Below are 27,453 nucleotides of genomic sequence, written 5' to 3'. Positions count from 1 at the left end.
CACCTCAGCTCACAGCTCTGTTTTAATTAGAATTCATTTCCTCTGTAGTGAAAGATTAGGGAATCCATCCACAATATGCCATCGTGTTATTGACAGGATTAGAAATGGGTCGTCTTATCAACGCACGTGGCGCTTCATTTGCATCCATATGCGGAAAGTCTAAAAAGTTGTGCGGAATTAGGTTGCTGCATTAGGGTGAGCGTGGCGAGGGAAGAGTTTGAGAGCTCCCCAAACAAAGTGTAGAGGGCTGTATTATTTCAGGAGGATAGTCTTCAAAGGTAGCGCACAGCTCAGCAAGACATCTGCTGCTGGATAATAGCAAAGCGTCGGAGTGGCACGCCTTTCAACCAAAGTGAAAATGAATGAAACTATAGGGTGTCGTTTGTGCCACTAGTGTGCACCTCGTCCTCTGCTTGAGAAGCAGAAACACAAAACCCAGAAAGAAAAAGACACAAAAAGTTTGCTTTACCACACACACATGTAAACACTCACACACATTGCTCTCTCTCTCTTTCTCTCTCTCTCTCTCTCTCTCTCTCTCAAAAACATCGGGACAGCGTTAGGGACAGTGGGGGGTTATGGTGTGATGAAGGGGGAGGAGAAAAAAGGGGCACCTCTTTACCGAAGTGTCCCTCCCACAGTCTCACACACACACATGCATGCACACACACACAAACATACCGACACACACTTCGCTGGGTCCCAACGGACATTTTGGGCTTGTTCTTGGGGCTTAGTATCTTGTCTAGTATCGCGTGGTCTTTTTCCAGAGCATCATAAAAAACTCAGCAGAAAACAGGAAATCTTAAAAAAAAAAAAAACCTAATGTGAGTATCAGATTCATTCTCTAATGTGGCATCAAGTGTATTGTATTTCACCCATTTCTTCCCCTGTGGTTCTTACCTACTGTTTTCTGTATTTTTTGTTGCATTTCAAACTTTGCTCTAATATTAATGGACACAGATTGATATTTGTGCTGACGTTAAACTTTTTGTGCCTCAGTGGAGAGATGTGGAAAACAGTTTTAAAAACTCAGACAGTCTGCTGTGCTGTGCCCATTTGGTCAGGAAACCCACTGGCCATTTGCTTCCAACCCTGAGCGAAACCAGGCGCTGAGGAATGTAACACGACTCTTTGTTCGAACCGAGTTTTGTCGCAGCAAATAAAACCGATGTTAGAGGGTTCAGATCTTCATAATACATGCTCGATCAATGGCGCTTTGTCATCAAACTTATTCACTCTAGTTGCTAACATCTGGATGAAAATGAGCCGACTGTTAACATAACAGCTCTCAGGGGATCTTCTTCAGGGGGGGAAGATGAGGTTGGGCTGCAAATGGGGCACTTTGTTAAGTTATTACTACCCAGAAACCCAGACAGACCAGAGCAATGGATAGACTCAGCAATTTTATTTCCTGCATTTGCCCTCTCTCTGCCTCGCTCTGTCTCGTGGAGCATGTAGGATCTTGTATAATATTACACCAACATCTGGTAGCTTTTACTGCCTCGGTCCTTTTATGGGGTTACACCAAGTAAAACCATATCTCCTTTCTTTAAAACCAGCATTTTCAGTGAAAAATGTGTCTGAAATGACTGATTTATATGTATCACAACAACTTTTTTTGTCTCAGACATTGATGAAATGAGACATTCAAGAAAATTCTAACTGAATATGATACAACATAATTAGAGGCTCAGACTAAATGAAATGTTAGAACTCTTTTGTTCTTTTCTACGATTGCTACAGATAACCCTTATTAAAAATCAGTGCCATGCTCTTTGAAACAATGAATCAGAGACTAGAAATAGAAATGTGATTTCTTTTTTTCCTATTCACTGGCACTGTTTATGTAAGTCCAGTGTGGGCGTGTCCATGAAGTTTGTGGGAGAGACATCTGTTTTTCTAAAGCACAGCGCCGAAGCCACACCCAGGGTTCAGAGGTTCAGACTTTGGTCTTTTTTGATGCACAACTTTGTGCTGTTCCACCCTTTGCACACAGCCGTGCTCCTGCTCCGCTATTCACATTTTAAAACATCAGGTAGTAACTAACCACCTCAGTCGTGTTCGCATTGCACGTGACTCAGAACAGCAATCAACCTGGAAATCCTATTTCAGAGAAATATTTCCATCATTTCAAAAAAGATTTTTTGCTTTGTGCTGCAAGTGAGGGTAAGCATCCTCTCTGAAGCCCAACTCAGAAGTCATAAGAACAATTTCCAAAGACCCAAATGTTGACAGCCATTGACATTGGGTTTGATGGTACACCGGTACACTGGTCCACTTCATGTATTGGAGATTGTTTGAGGCTCATCACCTCTGCATTAGTGCAATACCCACACCTTTTTCTTTGACCTGCTCTGTTTTGCTGTTGCTGTTTTCTGCAGTTACATTGATCTTCAAAGATCAAAAGATTATTGAAAAAGGTCCAGCTCCAGCTTTCCAGCTTTTGGCCCAGCTTCTATTGAGCAGAATCAGTCGCCAACTGTGGTTCCTAAGTCAATACTTTGTGCAGAAGCTTAGAATATTTCTTTTTTTTTTTGGGGGGGGGGGGGGGTTACTGTTAAGTAGCTGTATGAAGTGATGTGTTTGCATTGCCAGATTAGCGCTACAAGGACAATTAAACTTGCTTATTAAATGAGAAAACAGCGAGTCTACAACCTGTAGAGAAACAAAAACAGTGCATCACTACTACTTCAAGTTGCAAGGAAATCACACAGCTGTCTTGCTTCCTGTTTGCAGGTGTGCTGTACCTGCAGTACGGTGACGAGACCAAGCAGTTCCGCATGCCTAATGAGATCACTAGCATCGACACGGTCCGAGCCCTGTTTGTTAGTGCCTTCCCGCAGCAGCTCACCATGAAGATGCTGGAGTCGCCCAGCGTCGCCGTCTACGTCAAAGACGACATGAGGAACATGTACTACGAGCTCACTGATGTCAGGTAAAGAAATACGTTTCTGTGTGATAAACAATGAGAGATTATGGATATATGTAGTGGGCTGCATTTATTGTGTTTTTGCCAGTTGAAGTTCATCCAAGGTTTACAATTCTCCACAGTTTTACTCTTCCCCTTAAACGCCCTCTCCTCTCTTCCTCTCCCTGAGCACTTCCTTTCTAAACTATCCCCAACACAGGAAGTGTCACTGGCCAGGAAATCTTTTCACTTCCTTTTCCCTCCATGTTGAAACTTAATAGGAAAAAAAAAGTTATGTGTGGAGACGGAGCCCTACAGTGAAAATGTCTCCGCAGCACAGCACCCAGGCAAACTGAAGAGCCCTCTTGAGGGCTTTGATGACTTCCCTGCCTGTTGTCCTTTCTCCCCCTATGGTGAAAGTTTGACTCTGGAAAGTTTGAGCAATGCAAACTTTTTTTTTTCTTTTTTTTTGAGGCCCTTTTATGCTTTTCACAGCATAGTTTCCAAAGACTTGTGTACTATTTTGTGTGTATCATTTACAAGCGCACATACAGTACTAGCTTGCTCCTTTTCTTCTTCCCTGTACTTTCTACCTTCCTGGTTTGGTATTCGCCTGCGTGTCGTATCAATAATACAGCAGATTCTACGCACAGACACAGTCTGCAACCATTTGTTCTAGTTGTTTTTCAGGGGGAAAAAAAACCTGAAGACTCAAGCAACTTTGCCCCTTTTCTTCCCAGAGTGCCGGCGTTTGTGTACTTTGTGACTAATTCTTTATCAGGGCTGTAAAAAATTGTCTCATGATTCCTAAAGGTTGGTACAGGTGTCCAAGGGTGCAACACCACAGTGAGCGTGGCTGAGTGAGACAAGAAAGTAGCAGTTTTTGCAGTTGAGCCACGTTTGAAGACACGGTATTAGTGGATGTTTTCATAGTCTTTGGAGATTTTTAGGGAAATGTCACAGAACAGAGAACTGCCAGAGCCTTTGTCGGGATATGTGCCCTTGGCAGAGCAACTAAAGAGATCCAGGCTGAGGCAGGATCGGCCGCTGTCTGACGGTGATATCTGGTCTGTCTTCTTACCACCGCGCACCTCTTCTTCCTACAGGAACATCACAGACCACTCCTGCCTGAAGGTCTACCACAAAGACCCAGCACAGGCATTCAGTCATGGGCCCAGACCTGCCAACGGCGATGCCAGGGTGAGTACTTAACCGAAAACAGTCGCTAACACAGCGGTGAATATTATTATCTCCTTAACAACCGCAGCTGCAGGGAGATGGCCAGACATGTTGCTGATAGGATAGTAAGCCCAGCCTCCAGTTCTTCTTGATCTCTCATCCTGTTTGCAGTTAAGGGAAGGAATGTCTCCATGCCTCTTGTTAATCTGTTTAGGGGGGGGGCGGGGGGGTCTCATATTGTCCTCCCAGAGCCCCGTGTTTCGGCCTCGCTTGTACGCTCTGGTGCAGCTTGCTTAAGGGACAATTGAACTCAATTCTCAGGACAGTTTCTCTCGTTCATTCTTCCCCCAATATCAGCTCTAATCTCTTTCTCTTGTTCTGATTCCAGCATGTTTGTTTCCTGCTGATGTAACAAAACTAAAGCCCCAAAGAGCCCTTTCCTCGAATGTTCCTCCTCAAATCCGCCGCTCTAATCCGCCTGACCCTTTATCTAACCCGCTGCTCCTCTCTGCCTGCTGCTGATTTCCAGGCGCCGCCGCAGCTCCATTGTGATACAGCAAAAATTACATTAACCTTAGCTATAATCTCCCACTGCCACATACTGTATTTGTCATATAAGTGTGAAGTGAAAGTGATAAAGTTTGAAGGGATGATGAGGCATACGTGACCTGGTGGTCTTGGCTCAGATGGCATGATGCCTTTGAGTTGCTGCAGAAATGTGTTTTTGGTGCAGGTAGGAGAGCTGCTTCTCTTATGAGGGCCTTCAAGGGGATGGGAAGAATTGAGAAAAAAAGTTTAAAAAAGAAAAAAAAAAAAAACAGTGAAAAAGATGCATTTGATGAAGTGCAAACAGTCTGAAAGCAGCAAAGGTTCCAGACTGGCATCAGCAGAATACTTTGGATTGTGTAGAGGAGATTTTTTAACCTTTGTTGCTCAGCTTTTTATTTTTATTTTTATAACTCTGGAATTTGCTGAAACAGCAGTTTTGAAAATATATAACTTTTAACTGGATGAACTGACGGGCATTTGGCAAAGAGAAACTAGACAACCCTTTTAAAGGCTGTTGTGCAAACATTGTGAAATCTAAGCGTGAAGTGGAGAACGGCTGGAGAAGATTGTTGTCATGAATAGTTCTGTCACTGTTTAACCAGGAAGCAAGTTGACACAGATACAAAGTCTGGACATGGCTGATGTGGACAGGATGGGACAGAAACAAAGCGGTTATGATGTTTTGTTGCATTAATCCAAAGATGTTGTGTTCTCGTGGCATATCTACGTACAAGCTGTTACACATATACTACATACACATATACATTGAAGACTCCTGTACTTGGCAACTAGTGGAGTTTTAAGACCACAGATTTTTTTGTTGGTTTTGTTCATCCATATTTCAAGTGTTTATGTTTTTTTCTTGACAACCTCTTTTCATAATAGAATAGAAATCCTGGCACTCAAAGCGTGGGCAAAAACTACAACCTAATGTTCTGTGCACCTGTTTAAACAACCTCAGGTGGAGTCGGAGGTGGGGGTGGGGCTCTGGGAGGTTATCTGAGAACATTTCAGATCTGCTTGAGCTATTGAGTGTCCTCTTGTCCTGCAGGAAGACCAGGCTCCAGATCAGATTTAAAGCAGAGTCCACTGTTAGCTCTGGTATTGATCGCAGCTTTCTGGCCAAATAGAACTGTCTCCGCTTATGAAAACAACTGTCTTGTCTGTTAGTAATGGATATAAATGTGGACAGGTACACACAATAACTGATAAGTAACTTGATAAGAAGAACAGGCTTCAGGCTGTCAGAGTAAAGCGGCGTTTGCCTGCATTTGAAGCGTCGCTTTTGTCACGTTTCATGTGATGAAAAAAGGATTTTGAAATATTAATCCGTACTTATGTAAGAGATGGAGGCGAAAGCAGTGCTTTGTATTCATAGAATAGTCAATAGCGGCTGTCAAAGTGATGTTATGTACACAACGCTGGAGGAGATGTTTTGTAAACAGAGGTGCAGTTATTGGGTAACCTCTCTGATCATGTCTCCTATGGGCAATCGATTTAATTCTTTTACTTTTCAAAGGTGAAAAGTTGAATAATAGTCTTGGTTTTACTCAGATTATAATAATTAGAGGCAAGATAATCTTTTCATTGACTGTATAAGCAGGCAAACAGCAGCAGCCAGCTCTTTAAGACGCTGACACACTTCGGCGTGAACATCCTCTTTATCTGTTTAGCTTGGCTACCTCCAAGGCTCTCGGGTTTGAGAATCAGTTTAGGAACCCTCTCCATCTCTGACACGGTGAGAGATCGAAGCAACTTTTCTACGCTCCTACCAGACATGCTGCCTTTATTACTCGAAGTAGAGACAGAGAGAGAGAGAGAGAGAGAGTCTTTTTGTATAAAAAAAATAGAAAAACTCAAACTCAAACCAAATGTTCTCAAGACAGCCTCTCATTTGCCTGACATGGTTGCTCGTGTGTTTAATTTTGAAGCTTTTTCTCCTCTGTTTTGTCTCAAAGCAGTGATTTATCAGTGTTGTACAGACAAAAATCTGTGTGTTTAAGGGATATTTTAAGAATAGCTGGCGCTCCGAAGGTGTAACATCTGTTTGGGATTGACAAGCGATGCCTTTTGGCCTTAGGTGTTCTTATAAGGCTGTGCAGGAATCGGCAAAGCACTCAGAGATGTTATTTAGTGCTCTGTCTGCAGAAATTGCCGCACAATAGGGCGACTTTTTTCCTTTTATGTGTGTGAGCACCTTGGAAAGTGAAAGTCGTTAGGGTTTGCTGATGGTCTGCTGATGATGATGATGATGATGATGGCTGCGTGCTTCTCAGATTTCCCAGTACATGTGTTGCTGCTTGCTTGGTCAGACTTGTTGCTGCTGTATTTATTATGGGCTGTGTGCGCTTTCACTGCCAGCAAGGCATCCACCCCACCCCCATCACCACCCCCCCTTTGTTATCACAGCCAAGCCTGAGCCCTTTGTTACCGTACACTGTGTGAGCAGTTGTTGTTTTTCCCCCACATGCACATACAGTACACATACACACACCGCCTCACTTTTACACGCAAGTGTCACACCCACTTTATTGTTCTCCACATTGTGTTAATCTGTGTCAGCACCAGAGGAGAAAAAAATGCATTAATAAGACAACGCAGAAAAAAGCACGGTGTCAAAGGCTGCACAAGAAGTTTCTAAAAAAGAACTTTGCATTATGTTTTGACTTGTCTTCTCATGTAGGTGTAACTCATGAGTCATACCTCCGAGGAACAATAGTTTGTTTGTTTGACAGGAATAGAGAGTTAGACAGGAAGCAAGGCGGATTGGATTTGTCCCTGCATGTGACACTCCTCCAGCGCAGTGGTATCACTACAAATACCCACAGGTTGTTTACACACGACGTTTCAGCTACATGTTTACTTCCGTGGAGAATAACCTCAAGCTGAACTCACTATGTTGCAGTCAAGTTTTTTTTTTTAATCTTCCTAACTGAAAGGCAGTGTAACTTTTTTTTTCTAAATAACAGGTGACGGTAGTAAATGTGAAGTCATGTTAAGTGACAAAACAGAAGCATATTTCGCTGTAGACAGATAAAAGACGCTGCTTTAACCTCATTTCCTGCTACATGACTTCTACAGTGTACTTCTTAAAGCTTTGACCTCCTTATTGTAGTTTCATCATGCGCAGCCAGAGCACTCGTTCAAGGTGGGGCAAAAGAACAGTGGTGCGGATTAGCTGACTTTTTAATTAGACAATGGCAGACAGATCTTGTTGCAAATTAACCAGCTACCTTTTGGCCCCCAGAGGAAAAAAAAAAAAAAAAAAAAAAAAAAAAAACTTTTAGAAAGAGAGAAAAAGAGTGATTCATCTCACAGAGGCCTTGACAAAAACAACTACAGACAAGAACCTTGTGTTGATACATTGTAATATTGTTTTAGAGAAGCCTGTGGGTATAATAACCAGGACTTTGAGTGAAATGCTGCGTGTACCCAGGGATAGTAGCTGTGCGAGTAACTATTTTCTGCTTCTGGAAAATTTGCTGACAGTGTATTTTCTTTGAGAAGCAACAGTGTAAACTGAGTTAGATGGATGTTTTTGTTTCAAGGGCAACTGCAGTCCAGAAATACAGGATATATACAAAATAAACAGTTGCCAGAGCTCTGAAGCAGGCAGAAGTATGCAGTCTGGTTTATTGACTGATCCTTAAGTTAAGGGACTTTCTCTTTATTTGTTTGGTCTGCAGTTTTTTGTAGCGAGTAACAAGTCCTGTTCTGTCTGTAAAGGTATAACAATGTGTGTGTGTGTGTGTTCTTGTCTAGATGCACAGTGATGGACAGCACCCTCTGCGACAACCCCCCATGGGTCCCCCAGCGCACCATCCAATGCAGGCGGCCCTCCCTCCTCCATCTCCCCACTCCATGCCCCCGTCCCCCTCCAGAATCCCCTTTGGTCCGCGGCAGGCCTCCGTACCTGGCAGCGCCACCATCCCCCGGGACCGACTGTCTAATGCCACCCCCCCGGCGCGCTCCATCTCGCCCTGTCCCAGCGCCATCCTGGAGAGACGGGACGTCAAGCCAGACGAGGACATGGGGGGGAAGAGCCACAGTCTAGCCAGAGGGAGCGAGGGCTTGTATGCAGATCCGTACCTGCTGCAGGAGGGACGGATGAACATGGCTGCCGCCCACGGACCGCACCCCAGCCCTGGGCTTGATGGCCCAGAACTTAGCATGGGGGGATTTCACCGCGCCTCCATCCGCTCCACAGGCTCTTACGGCGGGCCGAGCCCCACAGACACTATGGATCACCCCTCTCTATACAGGCAGAAGTCCAGAAACAGCCAGCTGCCTACTTTGGGCTCCAAGACTCCTCCCCCATCCCCTCACCGGATGGCTGAGGTACGGATGATTGACATCCACGGCGGTCCTCCTCACGGCGGTCCTCCTCACGGCGGTCCTCCTCACGGTGGTCCTCCTCACGGCGGTCCTCCTCACGGTGGTCCTCCTCACGGTGGTCCTCCTCACGGTGGTCCTCCTCACGGCGGTCCTCCTCACGGTGGTCCTCCTCACGGCGGTCCTCCACATGGCGGTCCTCCTCATGGCGGTCCTCCTCATGGCGGTCCTCCACATGGCGGTCCTCCTCACGGCGGTCCACCTCACGGCGTTCCTCCTCATGGCGTTCCACCTCATGGAGTTCCTCCTCATGGAGTTCCCATGGAGAGAAGCTCACCGGTGCGCCAGTCCTTTAGGAAGGAGGAAGCAACAGGGACCAAGCCCCGGAACAACATGGCGTCACCTGTTGTTGCAGACCTCCCGGGGGGTCATCTCCAGGGGCCCATTCCACCTGCCAATGAACATCAGACACGGTAAGCCTCGGGGGTCCGGACACGATATCACACAGGCTTGTCGGACTGTTTAAACTAGGATTAAGACCTTGCATGGGAGCATGGACTAACTCTGCATCCCGGTTTCACCCTAACCACCAGCGGCTGATTTTCAGTCCCTGGTTCTGACTCTGTTTCATCATCCATGACTGAAGACAAGAATATAACCCGCCCTCCCACTGTTTTAAGAGTCAGGATCTGCACATTAAGCACAGCAGTCTAATGCACGTGATTGTGCATCAGTTTGGTTTGTTTAAACAACCAACTCTGATATCTGACCATTGTTTTCACAGTCTCTATTTAACCTCTGGAAGCTCACAGTGTTAATTATTATAGAGTGCATAGGCCCAGACACTGAAACAGGATAGCATCTGAAAACCCCATTAGCCCATTGTAAATGTTTTTGTTACTCTGTCACTATTCTACTGACAAGAATCCCTCTGCAGAGTCTATTCACTGTGGATAATCCAGCATTCATGTTGGTAGCAGGGTTTAGGTTTGTCTCACATAAACACAGACAGGAGGGAAAGAAGGGGTGCTTGCCACTTAGCCAGGCAAACGTGGTTTCAGCAACAGGGACGTTACAGGGGTTATTGGCATACCTAGGAAAACCAAAGAAAATATTGACCAGGCTGAATAAGTATTTGAAATGGCCCAATCAGTCAAACAGATCAGGCTGGACCACCTGGGCAGCCTACCCCCCAACCCCCCATTAGAAATGCTGAGAGACCCTGGGAGTCTACCAAAGAAAGAAGTGCTTACGAAATAAAAAATACAGTGCTCTCTCTCGCTGTCGAAATGTATTCATGTGAGATATGCAGTATGACACAAAGGTTAGGCATTGTTGTGTTCACATAGGACCTGTGTCTGCCTATTGTCAGCTAAAAGCATAGCCCCCCTGCACCACCACCACCCGTGTTCTCAAGATAAACATCTGAAAACAAAAGTTGTTCTCTTTTCCAGCCTCTAGGCTTACCAAGCAATCTCAGTAAGACCCCCTTCTCTCTCAGATGTTTGGCTTTCTCAAAGCAGTGTTACTTTTTAATTGTCCTTTCACACTTTTCTTGGCAGAACCCAGTTATGATGCGCTGAAAAATATTATGACTTAAAGGGATAGGTGCGGTTTTTTAAAGAGAGGGGGGGGGGCTTCATTAGATTGTGAGGATCACGCTCCCTGTTAGGAAAGACCAGCAGAGCTACATGTTGCTGTGTATGAGACCACCAGATAAAACACGTTTAAAGGGATAGTTCAACATTTTGGCAAATTGGCCCATTGCCATAATCCATATAGTTTTAGGAGTAGGTTCGTTGCCTTTAATTGTCGGTGCAAGCTATTTTTAGAACGGTGGAGCAGAGCCACGAGCTGCTCAGAACTATGCTACGGAGGCTAATGGGATTTCCACTTTTCGTGGACAAGTTGTGACCTGCACATTCACCACGCTATGAGATAATAACGGAACGTTATGAGACGGAGTTGTTCTCAAGGTAAATTCATGCAAAACCGCTGATGCCCGTTCCCGTCGGGGGCAGTTCTCTGGCAAGCAGTCTCTGCATTTGCCTCGAAAACAACTCCATCTTGTAACGTTCCGTTATTATCTCATAGCGTGGTGAATGTGCAGGTCACAACTTGTCCACAAGAGCATTTAGGAGTTGTTGGATTGTGTATTTGATAGGGGTGGGAGAAAAAATCGATTCACATAGATATCGCGATATCATTTTTGACGATTTTTAAATCGATTTTTTTTTTCCAAAAATCTATTTTTTTTTTTTTTTGAAAAAAAAAAAAAATTTTGAATTTTTTTTTTTTTTTTTTGAATTTTTTTAAATATTGTGCAATGTGTATTTGTTAGCCTCTTTTACATACAGGGAGTACAGGCTTTGAAAAGGGTTTAAGTTCACTTCATAATGGAGTATGTTAATTTATAGACTTTTACAGTATTTGTGTGCAGATAAATGTTAAAAATGCTGAAGACTAAAAATCGAGAGAATCGGCAATATCGTAGAATCGCAATTTAAATCGAATCGCCATCCAAAAAATTGTAGAAGAATCGAATCGGGAGAAAAGCGTATCGTCCCAGCCCTAGTATTTGATGAGTTTGATGAGGGAAACCAAGAAATCCCAATTTGTCAAAATGTTGAACTATCCCTTTAAGACACTTTAAAAATTGTGAAGCAGACTGTATTGAGTTACCTGTATAACTCAGTGGAATCAGTTGTGTGAGGGAATATGGATGATCAGCAGGTGACAAAGTGTAGTGCCAAATGAAAGTGCTGTTTCCACTGAAGATAAACCACTGAAAATAATCTGCATGAAACAGAGTTTAGATTGTTTCAGTGGTCATTTTTAAAAGTTTCTTAAACACATTTTTCCGGTGGCCTGGTGCACAGTAACATATTTCTTCTGGTCTGCCTGTGCTCCCTGCCAGCTCTCCTAACGGGGAGCACAGTGATTAGAATCTACTGCAAGTCGTATACTGACTATGCACGACTACTTCACTTCTCCACTTCAAAAACTCCAGACTATCCATCCAAACATCCACAGTGTCAACCTCAGGGGTTGAACTCAGTCAAGTGCTGTTGCACTGCTGGAACTCAGAAACCATTTGCTCAACCAAAGGCAATAGTCATTAATTGCTAATCAGATACAAAACAAATATCCGCTATGTAATCCACCCTTAGAATAACAAAAAGATTGATGGTCAGATAATCGAAAACAATTGATTATTCTGTCACACGCCTCCCATTTTGAGCGAATGTTTGCTCGAGTGGCAGCTGTGACTCCCACTAGGTCTCAGTGTTGAAAGTAGAATTTTCTGATGTTTCTGCAGAGAGCGAATGAAGGCTATGGAGCAACAGATTGCCAGCTTGACTGGTCTTGTTCAGCATGCACTTTTAAAGGGGCCAAACACTAGTGGCACCAAGGAGCCTCAAAGGTAAGCAATCACAGTATAGGACAGAGTGAGGCATCAGGGGAAATTTCAAATGAAATGCCCTGGCTGTCCAGCCGGAGTAGGAGAGATAAAGTATCCCTTCTATAATGGCGATATCAAACAGGTTAAATGGCATCTGGTGAAGAGGAAATAAGTCTGGCTGTGAATCTGATATTGAAATAATTTGCTCTTTAGATAAAAGGCCAATGTGTACGGTTTATCTGGCTGCATTTCAACTCTTTGCATTTTGATCGTCACTCTGGAGACCTTGTGCTAATGTTTGCTCGACAGTTAAAGGGTCTGTGGCTGCAGTGAATTTGTACGTTCCTGTGATGAAGCCTGTTAACATCATTAACATCATTTTAACCTCTCTGGTTTGTCACTCTTTCCCATCATACTTTGTTGTAATGTGTTTGTTCCTACTAATACTAAACTGTAAATACAAATTGCCCCAAAATATAATTTTTTTAACTATCAAAATCCTGCTCTTATGAATTTTTCTCTGACTGCAGTGAGAGACCACCAAAGACATCATCTCCAGCCCACAGCGCATACAGCTCAGGTTTGTATCTGCGTTTATTATTCTTTGCAATTTCATTACTTTTCACTGATTTTTTAGGATAATGATTTAAGCATAGCAGCATAATGTCTTGTGCTGACAAGTCTGCACATCAGTGTCTATCAACAGTCCACAATGAGTGGTGTTAAAATGGGCGGGGGGCGAAATCAGGCTTCTTTGCTTGTCATCGGTTCATATTTCCTCACAACCCCACTTCCCCCACCTGCGCATTCCATTTAATAGGAGTTCAGAGACAAGAGCCAGCAGAGCTAACACAAACCCCTCAAAGCACTCCTTTAAAACAAGACGCTATTACTTCTCGAGCCTGCCAAGATGATTCAACGATTCAATCTCTGCTCTGCAGCGGTCTCTCGCCTAGATCTGGGTTTGATAAAAAAGATCTGCAACCTGACCCGTGGCGGCGAGAAAACAAAACGCTATTTTTGTGTCTAAGGAGTTAATCTCGTGTCTCATGACCAACCTCATGTGTAGCATTCAGAGGGATTTACGTGTCATGTTGTGCTTGAGCGAATCCCCAAAACGTCGAAGAAAGTAGTGTGTCTTCTTTGATCTCGTTTGACTGCCTCCAGATCAAACGTGAGAAATTAGTAGCACTATTTATTTTTCTTTTTTCTTTTCTTATCTTTTTTAACCATCACTCAAATGCTTCCTCATTGTTACCACACATGGTGCACTTCTTTTGACAGACATTGTGTCCCTAAGGCCGAAAACACAAGCAGCAGTGTACATTGTAACCAGTACTTCAGGTCTAGGCAGCTGTCAGACACACACAGTAAATAGAGTTTGGGGATTATGAAGACAAAGGTTTGTTCTTTTACTGACCCAGCAGCTCTGATGACACTCCGAATATTTCCTGACCCTACCTTCTTTAATGACCCTCTTGTCTCTGAGGGTTAAAAACTGCTCCCCTCACACCACAGAACAAATGTTTCTCAGTTGCGTCACGTGATATCCATCCATGCAGATAGTTTTGGTTTCATTCGTCCACGTTTTGAGAAATCCATCTTGAAGATTTATGCCTCAAATCCACCACAGTGACGGTGATATTGAAATTTCATTTATAGCACTCATATCTTTAAAAAATGACATTTAAAAAATTCAAACTATCATCTTCTTTTCAGACCTTTAAACCAATAAAACAATCCCCAAGAAAACTGTGAAAGTGTCATTTAGGTCTATGTGGCAGAATATTCTTATATAATTTGATTGAACTAACCCTTTAATATTGAAGGAAAAATGGATTGGATGAATGTAGGTGACTGTTTTGTCATGTTAGTCAAAACTCAAGCTGGCGTTTCTGAAAGTGGACTGAATTAAATGTATTGTTACTGGCCATTTGGGGACTCACATCCATACCACAAATATTAGATCCCTCGGTTTCCATGGTTTCAACCTTTCTTCTCCGTCTCTGGTGATGACTGAAATGTTAGAATCAGTTGACAGACATTATCAGGGGTGCAGCCAATATGAGCGTCAGTCTGTCTGTACTTTACTGTGCAGGGCAAAGGACCCCACACGGAGTTCAGTTCACTAAACTAGGAACATTAACTAAGACCGGTGTGTTACCAGGGAAAATATGCATGCAGACGTGTGCGGTCTAACCAATCATTTGTACAGAAAAGTCAGACAGGATGACGGAGTTTGGTTTGGAAAAGAACGACTCACTCTACTGCCTCTAAGGGGAGAATTATCTTTTTACTTTTTTGACATGCCTGTGCAATAATTGCAGGTATAATTCCTGCTTTACTGTAACAGTTTGAGCTCTTATGAACTGTGATGTCTCCAAGGTGTTCTTAATGTTTCAGCAGGTGCATATAAATGGATATATTAGTGTTTTATGTTTTACACGGGTCATTTTTTCTCTCTCCAGGAAACCAACTTAATCTATGTTGTTTTTTTTCCTGGCCCAGGTGGTTCCCCAGTCTTGGCTCCCAAAAGCAGTGCAGCCCCGTCAGACAAGGGCTCAGTTCCTCTCAAAGTCAACCTCCTGCAGTTCAGGAAGAATGTTTCTGACCTCAGGATGCAACTCCATCAGATGAGACAGCTGCAGGCAAGACCTCTCTGTCCTTTAAATTGATTCAAAAATCCGGTGGTCTGTTCAGATATCCACCTGCGTGCATGCGCATGAAGGATTGTGCACCCGAATGTTATTTCCAAAAGCTCTCTGTGTTGTTTTGCTGGTGCAATATATCATTTTTCTATGTGTGTGTTTTTCCACCCAGCTCCAGAACCAGGAGGCATTACGGGTTCAGCTGAAGCGGGCAGAGCAGGAAATCAGTGTTAAACTCGCAGAGGCCATGCGGCGTCTCGAGGACCCTGTCCAGAGACAGAGGACTTTAGTGGAAGAGGACAGACACAAGTACTTGGGACTGGAGGAGCGTGTCCTTACACAACTCGGGTAAGACTTAACAGGCATTGTATTTCTGAATGTTTACTGTTCGTAGTTTTAATTCCTCTTAATGAGAGTCTTGGACAAGAATTGAAGCCGATTCAATACACACCCATGTGGTTCTAGTCAAGGTGCCTCCATTTATAGGAAATCCCCAAAAGGCTTCATTTTTTATCAGCTCACCTGAGCCGTTCAATCCTAAAACTCTTTGACAAGCCAACGCCCCAACCCTCCAAATTACAGCCCACAGGTTTATACAGGCAAGCAGTGCCTGCCTCTCAGAGACAGCAGCCCAGAACAATGAAGTCAACTGTGGAGTAATTACTCACTGCCTTGCTCTTATTTTAATTCACTTGCAGCTTTTTGCCAACAGGGAGCAGTCATTTTATTTGGATGTTTACAGGCAAGGTCAAACAGTGTTGTCTTGTGAGACAGTGGTGAACATACGCTCCAATGAACACAATGATAGCAGATCATAGAGGCTGGGAAATGAACAGGCGGAAGTAGGTGGATTAAACTCTCAGTTACCCTTGGTATCTGGCGTAGGCAGTTGTAAGTTGGCAAAACACGGCTGCTGGCACTTTGAATAAGTCTTAGGTTATTAGTGCTGCTTGGCTTTAAGGAGAATGTGGTGTGAAAAGCACTGCACCCTCAAGAGAAATGACCTATAATGGCACTTTTAAACATTTTGTAACTCTGTAGCAGCGGGGCTCACGTCTTTAGATTGTGCAGCTGGTACAGTGTGGAATAGTTCGCTAGGAATCCAAGGACAGGAACACAGAATAGGAGTCTCCAGTGTATTAAATAGGGTGGTTTGTCATTGTCAGTGGAGGACACTGATGATGGTGACAAAGCTTCCACATAATACAAATACAGAGCAATTATTCAAGTTATGTGCCACAAACTTAGTCTCAAGTCAGTTTTCATTCCAGTAGCCACAATAGTTCAAGTTGTTCTCGTTTTAAGTCACATCATTGGGATGGGTCATTTAGTTCATATAAAAGAGAATGATGATTCATCAAGCAGTTTTCTTACAGTAAGTACTTCATTGGAGCATCTCTGAACGCTCCCTTTTAGACTCTGGCACACATAGATGTAGATTATAGAGAAATAGTGTATCTTTTATCGTCTGTGGGAGGTTTGATTAAAAATTAGTTTCTGTTTCTTTTTTCATCAGCTGGAATTTCCCATCATCATCATTCCTGTAACCAGCAGGCCTTAACACAGCAGGGCATTTAACACCCAGCCTCCATCTTGCCTTTCCCACTCCCTTTAGGGGACCTCTACAAAAGAGTGTTTCTCAAGGGTACCTGGCCACAATGAAACACCATTTTAGCCCCTCTCATGCAATCCCACAGTGCACACAATGTTATCATGCGGCACATTTCCCCTCGGAGTGGCCAGGTTTCTCCAGCACGAGGACGGCTGCGGAGCTGTGTGATACCTTTTCTCTGTTGAGAAGTGTCTCTGCCACAAATAAGCTTTCAGTCAGTGTGTAAACATTCGTGGTTTAGGGAACAGATCCAGGCCAGTCCAGTGTAAGGATTTTGGTTTAGGGCCAGCGAAATGCAGGGCACCTTGGGAAAGTAATCATAGTCTTAATTCTTGTACATACTTTACCATTTATAATTTTGTCATTGTATTTTTACAGTTAATATTCCAATGTCTGTTTTCACCTTTGCCCAAGCAGTGGCACTGTGTGATCTTTAAGATACATGATTTTGTTCTGCCCCCTGGTGTTTGTATAGAGTAAATAAGATAGACTAATAAAGAGAGTGTCTCTTTACCTGTCTTTTCCCCCCAGTCAGCAAATCAGGCAAAAACAGAACCTTAAATGTTATACAAATGTTTCATTATATTCATATAATTAGTACCAATTGATTTAATAGAAATAGAAGTCAGTCAGATATATTCAGTCCATTGCCTAGAGTCAATTTGTATTAAGCAACGGCTGTAGAAAAACTTGGTTCACTCAACCTCTAAAATCTTTGTCCTTCCCACTGTGTTTTGATGTTTCTGCAGTGAGCTGGAACAGTATGTCGGCTCTCTGCAGAAGGACTCAGCAGCGACACACAGAGTGGTGACCCTGAAGGATGTGGAAGAGGGAGCAGTGACTCTGAGGAAGGTGGGAGAATCACTGGCAGGGCTCAAAGGTAAGAGCACAAAGTATACAGTCACTACTAGGAAAGTCAAGATCTAATAGTTGAGACATAAATGACTCTGACCGGTTTCTGTTTGCTCCGAATTATTAACTCGGACACGGTGATTTGTAGAAGAATGTTGTGGCAAGATCATAACGCCATGATAAGATTTTTAGGGAAGTATTGGAAAGGTTTTTCATCACTTGTAGAAAAACCACATGAATTTCAATCTTTTCCATGTGTTTCCCACATTTCATCATGTGCCACATGCTGCAACATGTGGTACCATGTCGAGCACATGTGGAAAATGTTACCATTGTTCATAACATGTAAGGTGCACGTTACCATATATAACTGCTGCAGTTTCACCATAACAAGTGTAGCAATGTAAAAGCAAACAAACAACAGCAGACTATGTACATGGGTTTCATGTGATAATCCCAAAGGTTTTACATGTAATCCTATAGGTTTCACATAGGAATACACATACAGTAGGCTTCCCGCACTACACCAGGGAAATATTTCAAAACCATGTCTCCCATGTGCCAGCAAATCACACGTGATCGCATGTACCCGCATGTGATTTTGCACGTCATAATGAGCCGGTAACTCTTATGAATATGAACTGTAGTGTCATGACAATGTAAATTTTGTTCTGAGATTTTTATCTATGCACATCTCTGTGTATCTCACCAGGGGAGTTCCCAGCCTTACAAACCAGGATGCGGGCCGTACTCAGGGTGGAGGTGGAAGCCGTCAAGTTTTTGAAGGAGGAGCCTCATAAACTGGACAGCATGCTGAAAAGGGTCAAAAGCCTGACTGACACACTCAGCAGTCTGAGAAGGTAGGGGGGGAAAAAATGTCAAAGGAGTTAAATTAGGGATCGGGAGAGGAGAGAGGGTATGGTGGTGGCTGAGAGTGAGATGAAAACAAAAAGCAGTCTGCAGAGCCGCTCTCACCACGGTCTGAGATGTGGGAGATTGTACTGTTTGATTATACTGGCAAGCCAGCCCTAAACCCATCAAGAGGTCAGTGCATGTGGACAGAGGAGTGCGGCATCCAGTTTGATTTACTTCCATCGCCTTCACTGAACCGATAAGTGAATTAATTTGGTGGACACTGCAGTACCTCATTTCCATTTTAATATGTCACAGATACCACACTCGCTCCACTTTTCTCCCTCACTCTCTGGCTCCACCACATTTGGGAAACCATGTCTAAAAACCAGTGTTTTCTGTGCTGTTTGTAACCCGTAGTGTTTGCCTCCTCTCTGCAGACATGCCACTGAGGGTTCCCAGAGGGGGGCTGATCCCTCTGCTAATATCCCAGTGGATAACAGCCCTGCAGCAGCTGCATTAGAGACTGAAGCTCCCCCAATATCAGTTCAGCCTACCTCCACCGCAGCCCCTCCGGAGCTCCAGAACTCCACCGTCAAATCAGGGGTGATGCCTTCCTCCCCAGTGGTCATTCATCATGTCCAGAGCTCCCCGGTCCACATGCAGCAGTCCCAGCAGTCTGCAGCCTTGACTGCTCAGCCCAGTCCGCCGCTCACCCCCAACCCCGCTCAGGTCCCCTGTCCCAACGCGAGCAAGGGTCAAGGCCGAGAATCTCCCAAGGGTTCCTCCTCGGATCCACCAAGTCCCGCCCGTCACAAGAAGGCACATGGGAACCCTGTGAATAATGGCAAACAAGATCTTGTCATAGAGGAGCTGCAGAGCAGTCAGGACAAGAGCAAAAGCAGAGCAATGTCCATAGAGGTATGTGGAGACACCTGGCCAGGGTCATGGGTCTTGATTTATTTCTTCTGACATTGTAAAGCTGTTGTGATATGTCAAACTACTCAACTCACTTATCCTAAATTGTTTTGTTTTATACTTTTTTTGTTGCTGTTGTTTGCTGCTCACTCTTCTTCTTTAGAAGCAGAACACATATGTGGGTGTTTCTATCTTACTTTGTTCTTCTCTGGAACCTGTAGGCAGCAGAGAAGGAGTGGGAGGAGAAAAGGCAGAACATGGGTCACTATGACGGAAAAGAGTTTGAGAAGATCCTCCAAGAAGCCCAGGCCAACATGATGAAGGGTATTCCCTGTCTAGAGGTAGAGGAGAACTCGGCACTGCCACCTGCTGCCAGTGGAGAACAAGCAGAAATCCACAATGAAGTGGAGGTCTTCTCAGGTACAAATACATATACATTAAACCTTTTTTCCATATAAATGCACTTAAGTTTATTGTTCTTATAAAACGTAACTGATCTGTGTGACAGAAGAGCCGCAGTCTGAGCCTGGCTCTGACAAACTGGCCAAAAAGGGGCCTGAGAAGCTTCCAAAGCCTTTGCCGGAGAAACCAGCCAAGCCTGCTCTGGAGAGACACTCCAAGACTGCCACCAAGTCAGCACACACCGACGGTCTTACCAGGCAAGGGTCGGAAAAGTCCAGCAAGTCCCCACCACCACCTCCGCCGAGGAAGACCTTCCCCACCTCGAGCTCAGGCATGACAACCACGCGCTCCGGTGAGGTGGTCTACACCAGGAAGGAGTCCGTCTCCACTCAGGTCGGTCAGGTCATGTGTGTGAAATGTGGTCGTGATGCAGATGTGAGAAAGTCTTCTGATCGAACTGACTAAATAATTTCCGTCGCATCACTTCTTACAGGAGGGTGAAGAGGAGGTTCCTCCTCCGGCTCTGCAGCCGAAGTCCACCAAGGTTCCACCAGAGACCAAGCCAAAGCCTGCTACCCCTCCCCCCGTTTCCCCTCCTGCTACCAGAGAAGAGGAGGATGAAGGGGACAAGATCATGGCAGAGCTTCAGGTTAGACACACCTCTACACTCGAGCACTTCCACAAACACTCCCTCAAAACACGCACAAACAATCAATGGGTCTGTTCGGATGTCCTTGATTTTTCTGCATTGTGGGAGTGGGTTGCCTGTCATTTCATTCCATGGTTGCTGACTTCCTCAGTGGTGGCAAAAGATGGTCAGCTACCATTTGAATCTAATCCTGTCCTGTCAGGTTTTGGGTGGGGGGATTATGGTTGTGGCCGTGGTGAAGACTCTCAAACTCCTCCCTTCCCCCCAAAATCCTCGCCCCCACTCCCCTTCCTCACTTTTTTCCACTCTTCAGGTTTTCCAGAAGTGCACAGTTAAGGATGTAGAGGTGAAAAATTTGGTAGAGCCCACCACTCGAATTGAACCTCAAATCAGAGAACTAAGACCAGGGGCCTTGTTGCCCCTCAAAGAGAAAAAGGTAAAATATACGTCGCCGCGCAGCTGCCCACCTAACTGCCTGCCTCTGCCAACTGTCTGATACAATCGATGGCTGTATCTTAACCCCTCTACAACTCTTGCACCCTTGCTTTGGCTCGAGAGAAACCTGTAACAGCTGTCTCCGAAAAAAGCTCCTTTCCTCGCTGCTTCACTTTCCTTCCCTCTTTTGATTCTGCCGGATATCACAGCTTGAATTTCCAGGATTAAGTCTGCATAAAATGAAGCCTCTTAAAAAGAAGCTGTGTCTTTTGTGTGTCTGGTCCAGACAATGATGTGTTTTGCGACTGATTTAATTATCATTTGTCCTTTTCTCCGAATCAATAAAGATCTCGGCACTGTATTCTACAGGCAATTAAATCGTCTTGTGTCTTTCTTTAATGACATGTTTTCATACAAAATCGACAGAACGGATATTTCCTAAAAGATTGACAATTGAGAGAAACAACATAGTTAAAAATTCACTTTGTGGACACAACCTGTTTTTGCAGACTTGGTTCACTAGAGGTCAGTCTGGCCACTTTGCATGCTCCTCTCCCTGACTTATACTTTTCTGGGGAATCACTTCTCTGTTTCTCTTTGTCTTTGCACATCTTTACCTCAATTTGCTTTCCCAGCTTTACACCTATGTAACCAACACAACCCTTTAATTTATTAACATTACGGAATCTGATTTTTTTTTTTTATGTGACAAAGAGTTATGTTCAAGTGCAACTAATTCCACAGCCAAGCTTTAAAAAAAATAAAAAAAACATGTATTTGTATCAGCTCTCTCAGAGAACAAATCAGTGTGGTGATAGGCCAGTAGCTGCTGTGAATGATAAAACATTCAAGATGGCACTCTCAGTATTTTTGTTCTGATTGTAGCCCACGTTGTTTCACTGAGATGAAAGTGGTGCAGAGAAATGATTTGCATATTAGTGGTGTAAACAGGCCAGGCAAGACAGAAATTTGGGTATATTCAAGTTAAAAAGGAAACACTCTAGAGATCAGAGAGACAGTTTCTAGGAAAAAACAAAATCAGCTTTGGCATGTGCAAAAACTAAAGACTGAACAGGCAGGGTTTAGCTATGGATGACCTAAAAAAAAAAAGCTTATAGTATTAGCTTTTCAAAAGTTAAATCAGTGCTCTGCATGTACATTGATATATAGTATTTATATCAGAACATCATCTAAAAGTGATCTCACAAGCTGTGAGATAATTTAAATATTTTAATATTGTCGTGCACAAGGTAATTGCCCAATCATAGATGCTACCGCAAACATGTACATGTGAATTCACAGTTAATCCAACGCAACCTGAAACACCTGTTGCACAGTAATATTATTCCCTCACGCACTGTCCTAGCAGAGCTCAGAGCCCAGTCGAGTGGATAAAGATCCAGACACAGATGAAAATGGGAATACAACTGTGCGACAGAGCCAAGGGGTATGTATGCCCTTTAATTACTGACACTATGCTCATGTATATTTAGTTTATATTCAAGAGTCTGAAAGTTTGTTGTGTTTTTTTTTTTCACAATGACTCTAATAATCTTATTTCATTTCACAATTACAGGTAATATACTATGTGACTGGACAGATTCCCAAAGACCATCCATCCCCGTCAGGAACGGAGGAAACCCCCGAACACCAAGAGCCCGCACAGCCTCCAACACAGGTGTCAAATGTCAATGTTAACGACAATTCTCCAAGCCAGGAACAGGAACAGGAACAGCAGCCGCCACAGTCTCCACCTCCCAAATCTCCCCCACCTATATCACCTAAGCCTGTGGGACTGAATGGATTTAAACTGCCAAAGAAGCAAGTTAAACGCGCCGAATCCTTGAAGACCAGGACAGAAATGGAGAAGGGAAAAATGCTTAACAAAATTAACACGGAAAAGAAAAGCAAAACCACCCGGGAGCAAGTTCCTTCCAATAAGAATATAATACCAGAGTCTCCGGAAACTACAACAATCAGCACAGTAAACGAGGTGCCTAAAAGTTCTGTTGCTCCAATTAAAAACGCTCCTATTGAGGACAGTAATCCACCAAAATCTAACCGTGAAGACGAGGATGGGGGGTCCGGTCTTAGTCCTGATCTACCAGGGGAAGAGGCACCTCCACCCCCAGACAACATAGCCTTTATGATCACAAACACCAAGGTTCAACCCCTGTCGTGTGGTGAGTACCAGGAATTGGTCAATGCCAAGAAGGGAAGCGTGCAGACAGTTACTGTTGGTGGTGCCGCAAACCGAGGGAACACCACAGGGAATCCCACTCAGCGACAGGATAATGGCAACAAGAAGCCGGTCATCATCATTTTTGATGAGCCCATGGACATCCGTTCAGCTTACAAACGCCTGTCCACCATATTTGAATGTGAGGAGGAACTGGAGCGGATGCTTGCGGAAGAGCGCATTGATGAGGAGAGCGAGGAGTCCGATACAGAGAGGAGCGGTGGACAGATAAAAGCGGAAGTGACAGTTGATGGCAAAAAGGTCAAATCTCCCCAGGCCAATGCTGACCATGCCAGTTTATCATCCTCGTCTTCATCCTCAGCATCTGAGCTAACGGACAGTGGAACGAACTTGGAGTCCAATGGCGATTCCAAGCAGGACAGTAAGAAGAAGTTCAAGTTTAAGTTCCCTAAGAAACAGCTAGCGGCACTGACCCAGGCGATTCGCACGGGATCCAAGTCAGGCAAGAAGACTCTACAGGTCGTCGTGTACGAAGACGAGGAGGAATCTGACGGTACCATCAGGCAGCACAAAGAAGCGAAGAGATTCGAGATCACGCGTACAAAATCCTCAGCGGACAGCCCCAAGGCGACAAGCTCGCTAAAGAGGCAGAACTCGGATTCCCTCTGCAGGACAGATGAGATCCGGAAGAACACGTACAAGACGCTGGACAGCCTAGAGCAGACCATCAAGCAGCTGGAGACCACTATTAGTGAGATGGGACCGTGCTCCCCCGAGGAGCCAGTCCCAGCGGAGGAGGCAAAAGCAAAAGCAGGGAATGGGAAAAGCCCAGAAGGAGTGGGGCTGAAGAGGTCTTCCTCTCTCCCTACCTCCAGAGGGTCAGGCACTAAGGTACCCACCAAAAGCTCCCTTCAGAAGAAGACTAAACCACAGCTCCTTCCTCGTCCCGTAGTCGTCCCTACTACCACCACCTCCACAACCACTGTCCCCAGTGCCCCCAACACCGTACAACAGGTCTCTCTTTAGCTTTTGTTGCTCCGGGAGGCTTTGGGTCCTTCTTTTTTCCAACCTACCTTCACTCCAACCCTAACCACTGAAATTACAAAAATCATTAATCCGCTCCACAGGTGCTGGGAAATGTCGGAAATGTCCCCCATAGCTTTCTCCCTCTGTGAAATCATGGTGACATGATTGGGGGTGGCATTTTGTTGGGTTCCTGGCTACCATCTTTCTCCTTCAGTTCATTGCTAAAACTCTGAGGTTTTCAGCAAGTGGCAATCTCATCATCAAAGACACTCACATGATGATTAAACCCTGATATCTTTCTTATTCTTGACTGCATGTACTATGTGTATTGACTTGAAGGTTTATGGTCTCACGGGGTGCATGATCTTTCACTGGTGTTGATCGTTGAGGTGTTGATTGAACAGGTTGTTTTCACCTGTTAGTGCCTTGATTTTTCATACTTCCTATATGGTGTGTGTGTTTTTTTTCCTTTCTTTTGTTTTATTTCTTGTTTTGTTTTTCGTTTGGATCCCCTTGCAGAACACCAGTGTCGCTTCCCCCACTAGTCGGATGCCCGTCCCTTTGTCTGCGAAGTCCAGGCAGTCGCCGGGTACTACTGACAAAGCAGGAAAACAGCAAAAACTGCAGGACGCTCAGAGGCAGTTCCGACAGGTAGTTTTACTGTAGGGCCTTACCAGAGACTAGAGGAAACAAGTATATAGGGATCGAAAACATGAGGCATGTATCATAAGGGGGGAAAAAAGACTACCAAAGCTGTGAGATTTCAAGTGTTCTGAAAGAAAAAATTAAGAAAAAAAAAAGTCGCCTTGGTTGCAACTATGGATCTGTTAATGTTTCTCTCGAGTCTGCTCTGACAAGATGGCATGTTTGACTTTTGACTGTTACCCCATAACATCACTGTACTGTATGCTTCTGCATGTCCACACTGCTCATGGTCTTCACTGTGTTGGTGACTTGACAAAAAAAAAAAAAAAAAGGAAAAGTGGCAAAGAAAAGTGGAATCCTATCCTCTCATCATCTGAGTTGTCATCACATCTCCAATTGCCATCACAGCTGAGTTCCTTAACAGTGTTGTGAATCCCCCAGGATGCTTGTGGCTATGTTAAAATACAAACCCTAACTGACTTTATTGGCTATGCTCCTCCTTTCTCACAATGCACCTCTGCTCAAACCCAACATTACTGCATAGCTTCTTAACCTCACGGTGATATATTTCCTTACCCTCAAGACATCGGCACAACTCACCATCTTGCAGCGTCAGTTTCACTGGAACACTGCCCCGCGTTTTCCGTTTTCCCCTGTCCACTCTCACCCTTCAAACTCCTAACCCTATTATCTGATTCTCTCCAGCCCTCCTACGCAGCCTTGCCATCTGAACTCTCCCACAGAGCCCCTTCATACAACATAACAACTCCTCTCTAACACACACGCAGTCTGTAGAGATGCATTTCCTGTCTGCTAATGCACAGTTTCTCACCTTTGCAGTGCTCTGTCTCTTGGTAACATGTCTCTCAGTTCAGTGTCTCTCACCTTTCCATGTAACATAGAGGAAACAGCTTCTGTAAATGTTGTTTTTTGGAGTCTTTTAGTTGTGTCATAGTAATATTAATGTTTGTGTAGTCATAGTGTGTTTCTCTGTGTATAACTTGTAGTTTTTATTTAACACCGTCTTGCTTTTATATGTATTATTTGACCAAATTTCTATTTTGACAACCAGTATCTGTTTTGGCATCTCTGTTTGCAGGCTAACGGAAGTGCTAAAAGAGTGGGAGGGGATCATAAAACTACTTCCCCTACTATTCCCATCTCTAAAATCCCTGCTTTTTATCCTAGCTCTACTAAAGGCAGCTCCCAGTCTGCACAAAACTCAGATGCTACTAATCCCATTAACCCTTCCTCCTCCTCCTCCTCCTCCTCCTCCTCCTCTTCCTCTTTGACAAAGTCCTCCATGCTGTCCTCTCATTCTCCTCGTTCCGGTTCCCTACCCTCCTCCTCCCACATCCCCTCTTTGTCTAACGGATCCCTCAAACTCCCCACACCCTCACAGCACACAGGTAAAGCTCTCTCGTTCTCCTCGCAGACTCAGAATGGTCGAGTGCACTCCTCCTCTTCATTCTCCTCCTCCTCCTCATCCTCCTCCTCCTCCCCCTCCCCTCTGTCGCCCACACCTTTGGGCCCAGGTGGAAAGAGCATCCGCACCATACACACCCCCAGCTTCACCAGCTACAGGTCCCACAACGGCAGCAGCGGCAAATCCTGCATCCCAACAGCCACAGCAGCTAAGGACTCTACTTAGCCCCACAGTCGCCCCTCTGGCTTTACTACCCAGCAGGTAGACTTGGTCATGTTTTCTTTTATATAGTTTTGGTTTGTTGTTTTTTTTTTTCTTTCTCTCTATTTGAGAGTTTTTGTAAAAGTATTATGTGATGCACTCGCCCAATTCATGTTTTATTTGACACTGGCATTCTCACATCAATGCTTTTATCTCTTATTGAGTTGCATTTTAAAAATTTGGATCATGCTTACTTGGATTTTGATTCTGTCTTGAAGGTGTAACAGATGCTCTCTTAAAAGATTTTACAATGGAACTAAAAACTATTTAGTGTTACCACTTTGTAGTTGAAGTGGAAGGCTTTCGTGGTGTTGAAAATCTATTTTTCTTGCTGTAGCTATGAATAGGGAATATAGAGTTGATGTACAATCACAAAGTACCATGTAAAAATTGTGTTTTATTTTTCAAACCAGAGATTGAATAACCATAGTATATTTAATCTTCTATATTTCTTGTGTTGCCAGACATTCAGCAGTCTTGTAAATGCCTTTTATGAATGTATACATAATGTATACAGACATTTTAAAGTTGAAATCATTCTGAACTTCTGTTTTCCAAGAGTATTTTCTCATTTCTCTCCCACATGAACTGCCAATTTCTTTTACAGAGATGTAAAACTAGTATCATGAATAATACAAGTTTTCATTTTAGTGTGCCTCTTTGCCAAAGGTGTTTTACAATGACTCACTTCAAGCCTGAGCCAGTTACATGGAGTGTGGGAATTTACATGCACTCTCTTGGTGTAATGGCTGAGGTTTTGACCACAGTGTCTTCACTGCAGGTTGTGTTTTTTTTTTTAAGTTAACATATATTGTTGTCTAAATGTAAACTGTACTAAAAACAAAGTAATGAATCAGTTCTACCATGTGTACATAAAGTAGACGCTTCTACTAAGAAAATGAGTAGTTTTGTTAACATACCAAAGTTTATTTGTATGCATGCCTTTCAAAAACTTTAGGAGAGTGGTGTACAAGAAGAATTGTGTTTGCACAGATAGATTTTGTAAATATTTGGTTTTCTCCTCCTTTTTGTAAAGCTTTAAATCATACTATAGAGGAGCAATGTGGTAAAAATAAAACTGTGTTGGAGTAGCAAAAATAAAGACTTGCATGCTTGTAAGGCATTGAGCTTCAATGTTTTAATTTCCTATCTC

The 27,453-nt window shown here is 43.9% G+C and overlaps 1 protein-coding gene across 10 annotated transcripts in view; it reads left to right on the top strand.

Moving 5' to 3' along the window:
• The window catches only part of kiaa1217 (KIAA1217 ortholog), a 113,143-nt gene extending 85,747 nt beyond the window's left edge, over positions 1–27,396 (top strand). For 4 of the 10 annotated variants that reach the window (XM_083995483.1, XM_083995490.1, XM_083995489.1 and 1 more), the window contains 17 exons: positions 2,740–2,938; positions 4,018–4,111; positions 8,402–9,444; positions 12,905–12,954; positions 14,883–15,022; positions 15,195–15,370; positions 17,384–17,514; positions 18,199–18,346; positions 18,779–19,259; positions 19,478–19,676; positions 19,765–20,051; positions 20,152–20,307; positions 20,621–20,743; positions 22,109–22,189; positions 22,319–23,956; positions 24,488–24,619; positions 25,713–27,396. In XM_083995483.1, the coding sequence (XP_083851609.1) occupies positions 2,740–2,938; positions 4,018–4,111; positions 8,402–9,444; positions 12,905–12,954; positions 14,883–15,022; positions 15,195–15,370; positions 17,384–17,514; positions 18,199–18,346; positions 18,779–19,259; positions 19,478–19,676; positions 19,765–20,051; positions 20,152–20,307; positions 20,621–20,743; positions 22,109–22,189; positions 22,319–23,956; positions 24,488–24,619; positions 25,713–26,264 (5,630 nt within the window). In that variant the 3' untranslated portion in view covers positions 26,265–27,396. The remainder of the gene's footprint in view (positions 1–2,739; positions 2,939–4,017; positions 4,112–8,401; positions 9,445–12,904; positions 12,955–14,882; positions 15,023–15,194; positions 15,371–17,383; positions 17,515–18,198; positions 18,347–18,778; positions 19,260–19,477; positions 19,677–19,764; positions 20,052–20,151; positions 20,308–20,620; positions 20,744–22,108; positions 22,190–22,318; positions 23,957–24,487; positions 24,620–25,712) is intronic. The other 6 variants (XM_083995486.1, XM_083995492.1, XM_083995485.1 and 3 more) reach the window with 6 other exon arrangements.
• Positions 27,397–27,453: the final 57 nt, after the last annotated feature.

This window comes from Trachurus trachurus (genome assembly GCF_905171665.1).
Source record: "Trachurus trachurus genome assembly, chromosome: 20".
Classification (NCBI taxonomy): Eukaryota; Metazoa; Chordata; class Actinopteri; order Carangiformes; family Carangidae; genus Trachurus; species Trachurus trachurus.
This window is presented reverse-complemented; position numbering and strand designations above follow the sequence as displayed.